Below are 11,592 nucleotides of genomic sequence, written 5' to 3'. Positions count from 1 at the left end.
GTTGAATCTAAACATCAGGTGAAAGAAGCACATGAATCAAGTGTGTTTTATTTTTTCTCTCCAATGGTTATATATGAAGAGAATGCTGTGGAATGCTGCCATTTGGGTTCCGGGCAAACAAGCTGCCCTACTGTCACCCAGCAGCAGCAGCGCATGAGAGAGGCTCGAGGACGGACTCCTCCCCACCTACCCGTGACACTTTCAAGACAGCGCTGAGAAAGGATAGCAGCCCTTTTCGGCCAGTCTGCGAACAGAGCAGTGAGACAGAGTTACGTATAAACGACTTCACTGCAGCCGGGGGTTGCTATATGGCTTTCCAAAGTTCCATCTCTGAAAACGTTGACATGTGACAGACTCGAGCTAAAGCGCGACATTGCTTCTTTTCGTTTCTCATTATTGGACTTGGACCTACCCTCTGCGCTGTTGATTCCCAGCGAACAGTCCTGACACGGATCCAGCTCAGCGCATGCCATGACCTTACAGAGACTGCTGTATTAGATGGTCATTCTAATCAACGTTTTATACATCTGACTGCATGTATTAATATCCCTTTTTGTACATTTGTGTGAAAAAAGTGTCTGCCCAAGGAGTGATTTTTACGTATCCTGGAGCCGTCAAAGCTGACGTCCCATGAGCACATAAAACTGGACCCGGACACTGAACCTGAGCGAGATGCACTACACACAGCGACACTAGCATTTGATAACTTCACCTGCTACCGTCGACCATTAATTTTAACCAAGTGACCAGCAAGGCGTCATCTATATCGCAGGTTGCGCTATCAAAGCCCTTCGCACGTAGGGGTGTAGGAGACAGCGATATTCTGTTGTATTGAATTGTCCTGCCTATTTCTGTCATCCATAAACTGCGACAGAGGAAAGAAAAGGCACACAAATGTAAAGGAAAGAAGGCATCTCTCCAGCTGAAGTGTACCTAGAACTGACAGATCGTGCAGTCACCCCGCATCGAAGAGGAATACGTGCCGAACTTTGCTGTTGTGATGTTGAAAGTGGAGATGGTGCTATTTGTCTTTCTGGTGCTATGGATGTGTGTATTCAGCCAGGAGCCCAGCTCCAAGGTGGTGGCCGACCGGTATGCCGTCTTCTGGAACCGAACCAACCCCAGGTAGGTGCCACTCAGAGCGGCCAGTGGGGCCGAAGGGAGTCGATGTTGTCTCTGTGATCTTCACACTGGCCGGGGCGGCTCGTAGGGATCAATACGTTTCGAACGATCAAATGTGTATAGACAAATGGCACGGTGTCTTTTATTTAAGGTATAGAGTAATGCTTATTGAACAGTTCTCTCTGATGGGATATAGTTCTATTTCCCAGAAATGTGGGTAGGCTATTGGTACAACAGAACACAACCTGTGCGCACAGGTTGAATATAGGCTAACCTATTTTGGAGACAGTCTACACTGAATTGTTTTCAGTCAACCGTAATCAAGTCAAGTTGATCAAATCCAGAATATTGTTATAATAAGCCTATGAGATGGGTCACCCGAAAAGCGCACGGTTGGAGAGTAATCTTTTGCGTGTTCCAGTGTCTGCATTCCGTGTTTGTGAATCGATTGGGCTCTAGTGCCTGTCTTTGAATATACCCCGGGTTAAATCATGGAACATTATTTGTGGGTTAATTCGAATGGATTTGTATTAAAGCCTACCGTTGGAGTATGTAGAATAATGCGTGGACCATTGCATTGCTTGTATGGCTTAGGCCTACAACGTATCTGTAGCCTACATCTCTCATCTTTGAATGAGCGGAATTCAACTCAGCAAGTGCTGTCATTTCACGGATAAAATGGCACCATGATTAACCCATATTTCCTATTTCCGAGAACAGCAAGCGCGCGAAAATATTACAATTTAGATGTTGCATATGAGCGGGAAGCGCTGAAGTCTGTACGGCGTATGTTTTGTCACTAGTTGTAGGCCATGGGCACATTTGTGGGTCGCTCTTCCAATTCAGAAGCTTATAAGAAATCAATAATAGGCCTACTTAACCAGGAATAAAGCCTCGCTATGCTGATAGGTTGCACTTAATTTAGTCGTTTAATCTCTTGTCTTTTAATTTGATCATGATATGCGCTGTTCACAAGGGATCTATCCAATCCACTTGTTGTTCTTATTCGGAAAACATGTTTTAATCCAGTGAAAAAGCTCCTCTGTAATGTTTCCCGAAAATGTTCTCACCGACTTTGAATTACATAATTATGCAATTATTATGATTCATAGGTTTAAATGGTTAAATCATTGATATTTCATTAATATGAACATACTGTAATTCAATAGGAGGTTGACCGGTTGTGAAAGCAGCAATTGTTGCTGCGCTAAAGTCATCTACTTCGTGTGAGCATAGCATACAATGTAGGTATTGTCATACAGTCATACAGTCAAACATTAAAACAAGTTGATAATCAATATATGAAATGTAGAACGTATACACAGACTTATTAGCCCATGACCAGAATAGTTTGGCAACCGTGAAACATTGATCGTTTACATTGAAGGACAAATTCGTAAACAAACCAATGCCCACATTTTGCCACAACTAAACCCACTTAATTGATTTATTAGATATCACATTATTTAAATAACTTTATTTTCTTGAATATTGAATAAGGATGTTGGACATGTAGCCTACGTTATGATACATTATATTCTAAAACTTTTCCACAAAGTAGTTGATATCATCAAGCATTGTGAAAAATACATATGTTTTATGTGGAATTTAATTTTTTTGGGATTGAATAATTTAAAATAGCTTTGAAGTTGATTGAGAGAGAAAACAGACTGCATGTGGGCAAGTTTCACATAGTTATCTAGTATAGGATTAAAACGTGGTGTCTATTCTTAATCATATTCTTGAAAATATATTGAGTTGTAGGGTACAATGAAGCACCCATGTATTAGTTTTACATAGTGAGAATAAGGTCAGCGGAGGGTGACTTTTACATTTCCTTGAGGCCATAGCATACAAAGTGTAGCTTTTGACATTTTCCAAATACAGAGGGTCATACTGTACATGTCATATCACATTTTCTGGAAAACTTAACAGCAGCCAATCATACTTCACATAGTCAAAAGTGTATTTACTTGTCATATTTAGCTTATTTCATGTGTTATTCTAATTGCAAAACAGTATTTTACTTTCCGTATGACTATATATTAACCCTAGTCTGAATTTTTCCAATTAAGTTTTTGCTTTTCACTCACTCAACTGCCAAAATGATTTAGTATTTGCTGAATGGATCACCTAAGCTTATTCTCCAAAATCATACAAAGTATTTTATTATAGCTACTTAGACATTATTTTATAACTATTTATATTCATTTGGAAGTTTCTGAAAAAAGATTAATGATGAAAGCAATTAGTGGTCAGGGTACAAGCGTAGGGACCTAGTTGAGCTGGGGCTGTTCTAGCCTTAGACTAGGTATCCCTAGTGCTGATACATTCCATCATGACCGTTGTGGTCCAGCTCTACACTCCAGCTTAAGCCAGTTGTTTATTTGTGTGCCACTTTGTTCAACAGAAGTAACACAAATTTGAGCTCAATCTGATGTATTACGCTGATAGACACAGTTTCATTAGGGTGCACATTTTTCACAAAGACTTTGACTGGCGGCTCTGTGGACCGCTTGATTTACTCCAGATGTGCTGACAGTTTGCTTACTTCCAGTGGAAGAAAAAATGAAGCTACAGAAATTAAAACGTTTGAGTAAACTTACTGTAAATCTCGAGTTGAAATTGAAGGAAAGCAAAACAGAACTCTGTGGAGACGTGAGCTAGCTCCAATAGTGTTGAACTTGTGAAATGGAGTAATAGGTTGTTTCCCTCGTCTTGTTTCTGAACTCCTGACTAGCCTGAGGACAGGAAACAGGCTTTAATAATGTTAGTCATCTTCTTCTACTTACACTAATCAAGTTTGTTTGACTCTCAACTAGTGTTGGGTGGTATCCAGAGGTTCACACCTTCATACGGTTCCTGTAGCATACCAGGGTATGCTCTTACTGGCAGTGCACACAAAGGCCGCTATTCCTTTCCCCCATTTTTTTTTTAGGATGCAGGGATCTTGATCCAGGAGGGGATTGATTGTCTCTGCTGTAACCATGAAACTTTCTCTTGCAAGCAAGTTACATTAGCAAACCCTGTAGGGCAGAGTCAGAAAACTAGAACGCCCGGAAAGAGAGGACAGGAGAGCAAACGTTTTGTTACAGATGACTCAGTAAATAAATATGTATTCTCTATATCTGTATGAGCCGGCTGTGTTGTAGGGTGTATATGAAGTGTATTTACCTCTCCATCAAAGCTCTATGAAGATCCCAATCACCAGTAGGCTGATGGTCAACCAGATTCACAAACAGAAAACAATCAAATATTAGTCCCCAGAAATCATAGTCCTTTGTTATCTACTAGTGGAGATGTTTCTTCTTCACATGACTGAAAGTACAGTTCAGTGGTGCATGGTAGCAGACTGGAGGCTCTCCTACAAGGTCTGTTGACTCAAAGTGAAGAAAGCATTTAGATACTTCACACCTTGGGCAGGAGACCGGGAACCTTGAAACTGCTTAATTACTCTGCTGAATCTCTCTCTCGCTCAATTCCATTTCAATTTAAGGGCTTTATTGGAATGGGAAACATATGTTAACATTGCCAAAGCAAGTGAAATAGATAAATAAACATGTCTATATACGCTCTCTCTCTTCTCTTTTTTCTCTCTCTTTTTTCTCTCTCTCTTTTCTCTCTCTCTTTTCTCTCTCTCTCTCTCTCTCTCTCTCTCTCTCTCTCTCTCTCTCTCTCTCTCTCTCTCTCTCTCTCTCTCTCTCTCTCTCTCTCTCTCTCTCTCTCTCTCTCTCTCTCTCTCTCTCTCTCTCTCTCTCTCTCTCTCTCTCTCTCTCTCTCTCTCTCTCTCTCTCTCTCTCTCTCTCTCTCTCTCTCTCTCATTCCCTGTGATTATTTCTAATGTCCTTGATGGAAAGTGTTTTTCTCCAAGGATTCTACCTATTATTCACTGTTTTTCTATCTATCTTTCTTTATCTCAGTACCTTGAGTATTTAGTCACTTTGTTTTCTCTAAGGAGGTTCCTGCTGTCCTGCTGGTGAGAGCTCTTCCTTCAACTCTCCCCTCTCCCCCGTAGCTGTAGGCCACTCTGTCTCTCTCTCCCACACTGGTGACCAGAAAATGAATGAATACAATTAGATATTTCAGGAGTCCCTCCATGGACCCAACTAGTGCTAGCTAGAGAGGTCACGCACGCACACACTCACAGAGACCCGCAGGCACACACACACACACACACACACACACACACACACACACACACACACACACACACACACACACACACACACAGAGATAAATAATACAGCACAGAGCTAGCCTGAGTCTGCCAGAGAACTTTGAGGTGTGTGTGTGTGTGTGTGAGAGAGATTTACAAAAGTACATTTGGACTGAATGGACTGAACTAAAATGGTATTGACTCCAAACCCGATCTGCTGGCCTCACTCATAGCTTTCAGGCCGCTCTGTGCATGTCTCTGTGCTATGTGAAGAATGGGCCAGGAGGTCACCAGGGGCTTGGTCCCTCTCCTCCACACTCTCGCAAACCTCTCATAATTACGTCTCTCCCGGTTGGACTTCTCATTACCTATCACTGAGCCACGGGACGTAACAAACTATCTGTCGCTGTGTGTGTGCTGACTGTGCACTAACACAGACACAGTACATATTCAGACTGTAGAGGGAAAACCGGTCTCCACACCCCGTGGTCTCTACCGTAGCCGTATCCAGGAGACTCGTCCAGGGTTCAAAACCCAAAACGTCCTTGTTTATTTACATTACTTATATTTTTAGATTACAATTCCTTGTCTTATTTAATAGCATATTTACTTACATGAACGATTTTAGATAAAATTCCATGTCCAATGTAATAGTGGATTTTAGTTGAGTTTTAAATGAATTTGACCTCAATGCTGAACACACATTCACTCTCCTCTGCCCTGTTGTTCTTTTTCTATACCCTCAGACTTATTTTCCATCAGTTGGTTTTCTCTCTGTCTCTCTCTCTCTCTCTCTCTCACCGAAGGCTGATTAGTTCTCGTTAATGACCTCTTGCTCTGCCGTTATTTCATCCCTGCAGCGTCCGCAACAGCAGGGTAGACTCAACAGAAATGGAAAGAGAAAGCGAGAGAGAAGGGAAAGAGCGGGCGTTGGAGGGAGAGAGCAGTAGAGATACAACGTACAAGGTGTGACATATTATTAAATCAAACAGTTGCCTGAATGATTCATGAAAAAACATGACCTGAGAAGAGGATCCTTTGTGATATGAATGTGAAGGACTTTTTTCAGGCTAAATAGCATTTACTGCTTTTGGACAAAGCCTGTTAACACAGTTCATTTTAATTTGACAAATATATTGACCCAATACATTAATGAGTGTTAACTTTTCCTGAATTACATTTTGTTCCGTAGTGCCTACTATTTGAATTCCGTATTCATACAAGCCATCCTAATATCTTTCCAAACTAAAGAGCCTTTTGAGAAAACTGAACAAAGTGTTTGAACAAGTAACCTCTGTGTATTTTTGACTGAACTTATTATGTGGTCATAACAACAGCTTCATGTTCTACCTCTGAAGTGTATCCATGGTGGGCTGTTATAATGTTAGAGAGAGGAGAACATAGCTCAGTAAAATAAGTGTGGGTGGATCAGCTGTTCTTCAGTGAGCGCTAGTCTAGAACAGAGGGGAAGGCCTCTCGGTTTTGACCCTGTTAGAGACGCCGAGCAGCGGGCAGAACACGCAGCTTCACCGGGGTCTGTGGATGTCTTTCACTCCTTGGAGGTTAGATTATCTTGTATATCATTGTGGAAAACATGCATTTCACTAAAAAAGCTACACTTTTAGATTTTTTTATTTGCAAATTTGATTTGTTTTTGTTAATTTTGTGTTGGTTGATTTTTATGTGGAAGTTAATTCTGATACATTACTGTCCCAGTTAAAAAGTCATATACATCTAAGAGAGCAGGAAATATTTCCCCAAATTATTTAACAAAAGTTCTACCATTTGGGGGTTTGGGTTGTTGTTGCACTGGTAGGCTATATATAGATGGCTGTACTGTACTGTGGCCCTAACTCATTTCAATGTCCAGCTTTTTACTTTGTTTTGAGGTTTAATCACTCCAATGTCATGTGCAGTGCTGAAACTCCACTATCGGCCGGCCCATCTCCATTCAGCTGCCCACTAATCCCCAGCTTTCACAGCAACACTATAGCTTTACTTAGAAACAAGAAAGTATTAACCAGCTTACGCAACACCCACATGTGTCCGATCGTATACTATACTTTTATAAAATTCTGTCACAACAATGATAAAAATAACTTTTCCCTGTCCGGTTTCCCTGAGTTTTGTCTTTATTTCCCCCAGGTCTGAGTATAGTTTCTGTGTTTCAGGGTTCTCTGAGGTATAGGAGAGAGGGGATCATTTTAAAGGTCTTTGGTGTACTCTTTCAAAATGGATTCTGGACCAGATCTCCCTATCCCAGCTCTAACCATTACCTATAGCTCTAAAGACTACAAATGAATCTGGACCAGTTCTCAGGGGTAGATGTTAGATGCAGTTTATCGTTAACGCATGCTGTCTTTTTTCCCTGTTTCTCTAGAGCTCTGAATTACAATTTTAGGAATATGTCTATTCTATGCGTTATATGTCTGTGGGCATTATGCCTTTGTCTGGAGCTGTAGAGGCCCTCGCCCCCAGTCCTTGCCCCTACCCTTGGTCTCCCCCCCTCCACCAGCAGAGTACACGCCCCCAACCTCTACCCTCCCTAGCAGAGTTCACCCCCCACCCTCCTCCCTGCCTAGCAGAGTACCCCCCCCCCCCCCCCCCCCACACACACATTTTTTGAGGGGGAGGTCTGGAAGCAGCTGGTAGTGGCATGGAGTGATCTACCTTCCCAGACCAGATGTGGGTGCTATTGTGCGGCTTGCTCCCCCCCCCCCCCCCCCCCCCCCCCCCCCCCCATACTCCAAACCCCAACCTGTGAGGAATTTCTCAGACATGGACACTCCTGCCCTCCACCCCTCCAATCCTTTCCTTCCTGGCCACACTGCTCCTCTTCTTCCTGTTGAGTGTAGGGTGATTGTATGGCTCAATGCATTGTTTCAGTTTTGACTGAGAACGGGTTGACTGGAACTTGCAGAAACTCAACATTGCCATGGCAGCAGTTCTTTATGCCCTGTGTCAACATAGAGACATTTATGTTCTGTGTCTATTTTGGACATATTACATTTATGCTGAGGTCAGGTGCATAGACATATATATTTTTTTTAATTGACGTCAAGAAAAACACATTTCTTTGTGATTAAATTTTTTTTTGTTTTTGATCAAGTGTAGTACAATTCTTTATTCATTTATTTGATGTCAACAAGCTCATTTAGTCTTGCTTCATTTGTTTTCTGTGTTCCGCTGTTAAACTCATTTACACTCAAAGTTCAATTGCATTTTGACACAATAACAACATTTGCATGAAAAGACCAGAATGATTGAATGATTGGTTTTCTTTTTGTCGTCACCCTTTTCTGTGCAATTGGAAAATGTGACGGGCCGAGTCCAACCATTTGAGACCCTGGGTTTTGCCAGACCCATTTTCCACAGATAATTCCTTTCATGGTACACTGACCTCGGACATTCACAGACATGTTCCTTATTTAACTTGGGGGCTGACTGGCTTGGCGGTGCGGGGGAGTGATGTTGTTCTAGCTGGGTTGGGGAGCAGTGTGGAGAATGTATCCTAGAAGACGTCACATCTCCAGAACAAATACCTCATTGACAGTGTAGGCCTTCGTAAATGACAAGGGAGAGAGAGACACGTGTTTTAAAGAATGAAAAGTCACCACCGTTAGAACAGCCAGCAGCCTTGGTCATGGTTTCCCTTCTCCTCAGTCTGACTGTAATAGTCTGCTGGGTTTATTCCCAAACGTCCATCTCCATGAGTAGAGCCCATGCATTACTGAGTACTGCTTCTATATGGGAAGAATATTACATTCAAGAAGGAAACGCTAAAACATCTTATAGTACTGTAGTTCCAGGTGCCTAAATCTAAATGCTGAATACGTCGTTGCTCCACAAAGTGTTAAGGGAATATACTGTTTTTATCTTACTGTACCTTTGTCACAGAGTATATCCACCTCCACACATGTATACAGTCAGTCAGAGCCACTGAAAGCCCAGTCTCAGCGTGTGGGTTTTGGAAGCAGGATGTTGGTCTGTGTGTCTGCTTCAGTCTAGCGTAGATAATGCGGGTGTTGGCATATCAGTCGATGGACCAGACATTGTTTTGAATATGAACACCCCTTCATATCTCCCCTCTCAATTCCATGTCCCCAAACACATAAACACCGCTTTCACCTCGCTCAGCCCCCGCTGCTTGAACTGGAGAGAGGCACCACAAAACAGTTAAGCCGCTTCCAAACTCCCTCCGAGTACAACCTACACACATATGTGCGCGCGCAGCAGCGATCGGGTCTCTCTCTCTGGCCGGGTTCTGACAGGCTGAAAGGCAGTCATTGTTCTCCTCTCTGTCCTCTCTCTCTCGGCTGAAAGTAGGCATGCCCTTAAAACGGAGGGAGAAAAGGAGGGAGAGAAGGGAGATGGAGCAGTTGGAAGGGTTGATGAGGCAGGAGTGGGGGCCACAGCTGAAGTTGTAGCACATTCACTGAGGAGAGGAAGAGAGAAGAGGAGGAGATGGGGGAAGGCAGAGTGTTATAACTGAGGCTGAGGAGAGTGTTTTGGAGGTGGCTCTATATACAACAATATCTCATAGTTTCCCTTCGAAATGTAACGTATTATGGATGAACGTCTATTTTTTACTCATTCAATCTGCGTGGTTACAGGGTTAATTCCATGTGGTTACAGGTTAAAACAAGAACAACTCAAATATTAAGAGTTTAGGCATTCATTTCGAGTGGTTAAGATTAGGGATATGGTTTGGGGAAGGCTTAAAACAAAATAATAAAAAACGACGTGCTATTACCATCAAGTATCATCAAGTATGCTAGTGGTCTAAGCAATGCACTTTGGCTCTGAGCATCACGAGTTTGTGCCCGGCAATCGTTTCTTTTATCAACATTTTTTGCAGATGAAGGCATATATCTATGTTCTCAACCTTTTGAAATATCCGAATTTGAAGTCTTATCAGGCTGCTGTATACCCCTCACACCGTTCTATTTGCCCCCCCCCCCCCCCTTATCACTTGTTTCACACCTCAGTTTCCCGCCCTTTCTGCCTCTCTTCACTAATTGCCTTATTTTTGCCTCCTCGCCCCCCCCCCCCCCCTTCTCCATGCCCTCCATCTCTGTCTGTCCTTGCCAAAAGGTTACAGAAGTGCTTGGCTGTGTGACTGGCTGGAAGGTGGTTGGATGGTTGGTCCTCTGCTTTTCAGGGGACCAGCCATCCATATAGCAATTAGATATTATGAAATTGGGGAGAAAAAAAAAATACAAAAAATACATTTATTAAGAAAGGATGAACCCTTCTCCGGGTTCAGGACCCGTGCTTTGTCTACCTTTAGCTGACAACACTCCCACACAGTGTGTGTGTTTGTGTGTGTGCGTTTGTGTGTGCATGCTTGTGTGTGTGAGAGAGAGGAGAGTGTGGAATGAATTCCACTTAATACCATGTATTTCTTTCATTCTTTTCTTCAACCATTGTTTAATCCTCTGTATGGAAAAATCCTGTCAAATCCTCAAATCCTGTTTAAAAATGGATACTATAGGAAGGAATCTTAGCTGTGTCTCCCTCACCCCTCGGTTTGATAAGGGTTTGAGGGTTGAGACAAAGTGTGTGTGTGTGTGTTGTTATCCTTACCTGACCCCTGCTCTGAACCTCTGTTTTTTTTAACCAAATGTATACCTCGCTGCTTTCTCCGTTGAAATAGAGGGGGATAGCCCTCGTGTGTGTGTGCGTGTGCGTGTGCGTGTGCGTTTGCGTGTGTGTGAGTGTGTGTTTTACCATACAGGGAAAGCAATTGATCCATGGAATGTGTGTTGGATTCCATCCTCACCCTCTCCTCTCAGCTGCTCATGGCTCGGCTTTGGTTGGCTGGATAATGCAAAACATTATCCCAGATAACCAAATATGACATCACAACGGAACATGAGCGTACCCACACATACGCAGAACATACCACACACACATTCAACAACGGCGTTGCTATTTTTAACAAGTAGAGTTCATATTTTTTTGAGGAGCTCAAGTTGTGGAGCTTTATTTTCTATGTACATTTTTTACACCCAAAATCTCTTCAGAGTGAGTGTGGAGTGAAGCCCCTATACCCAGGCATTGTAAAGCAATGCAGCCTGTCCCCGCCTGTCCCATAGCTGCTGCTGCTGCCCAGGGTATGAACATGGAGTCACTGAGAGGATTAAAAAGCCATCAGCTCTTTGTCCTGAGACACAAAACCTCTTCCTCTCAAATTCCCCCATCTTTCTATTCTTCCTCTACTCCCTCCTTCCCTCCTTTCTTAGAAAGCCCGGGCATTCATATTAATCAGTTTTAAAGGCTAATGAGATAAGACAGACTTAAGGGGAGACCCC

General features: G+C 42.7%; 1 protein-coding gene across 1 annotated transcript in view; it reads left to right on the top strand.

Moving 5' to 3' along the window:
* The first annotated feature begins 254 nt into the window (after nt 1–254).
* The window catches only part of LOC120062749 (ephrin-A5-like), a 233,775-nt gene continuing 222,437 nt past the window's right edge, over nt 255–11,592 (top strand). The window contains exon 1 of the mRNA XM_039012812.1: nt 255–1,125. Coding sequence (XP_038868740.1) covers nt 1,001–1,125 — 125 coding nt within the window. The 5' untranslated portion in view covers nt 255–1,000. The remainder of the gene's footprint in view (nt 1,126–11,592) is intronic.

Source organism: Salvelinus namaycush, chromosome 18, assembly GCF_016432855.1.
Source record: "Salvelinus namaycush isolate Seneca chromosome 18, SaNama_1.0, whole genome shotgun sequence".
NCBI lineage: Eukaryota > Metazoa > Chordata > Actinopteri > Salmoniformes > Salmonidae > Salvelinus > Salvelinus namaycush.
The sequence above is the reverse complement of the archived record's forward strand: the minus strand, read 5'-3'. Positions and strand labels throughout refer to the sequence as shown.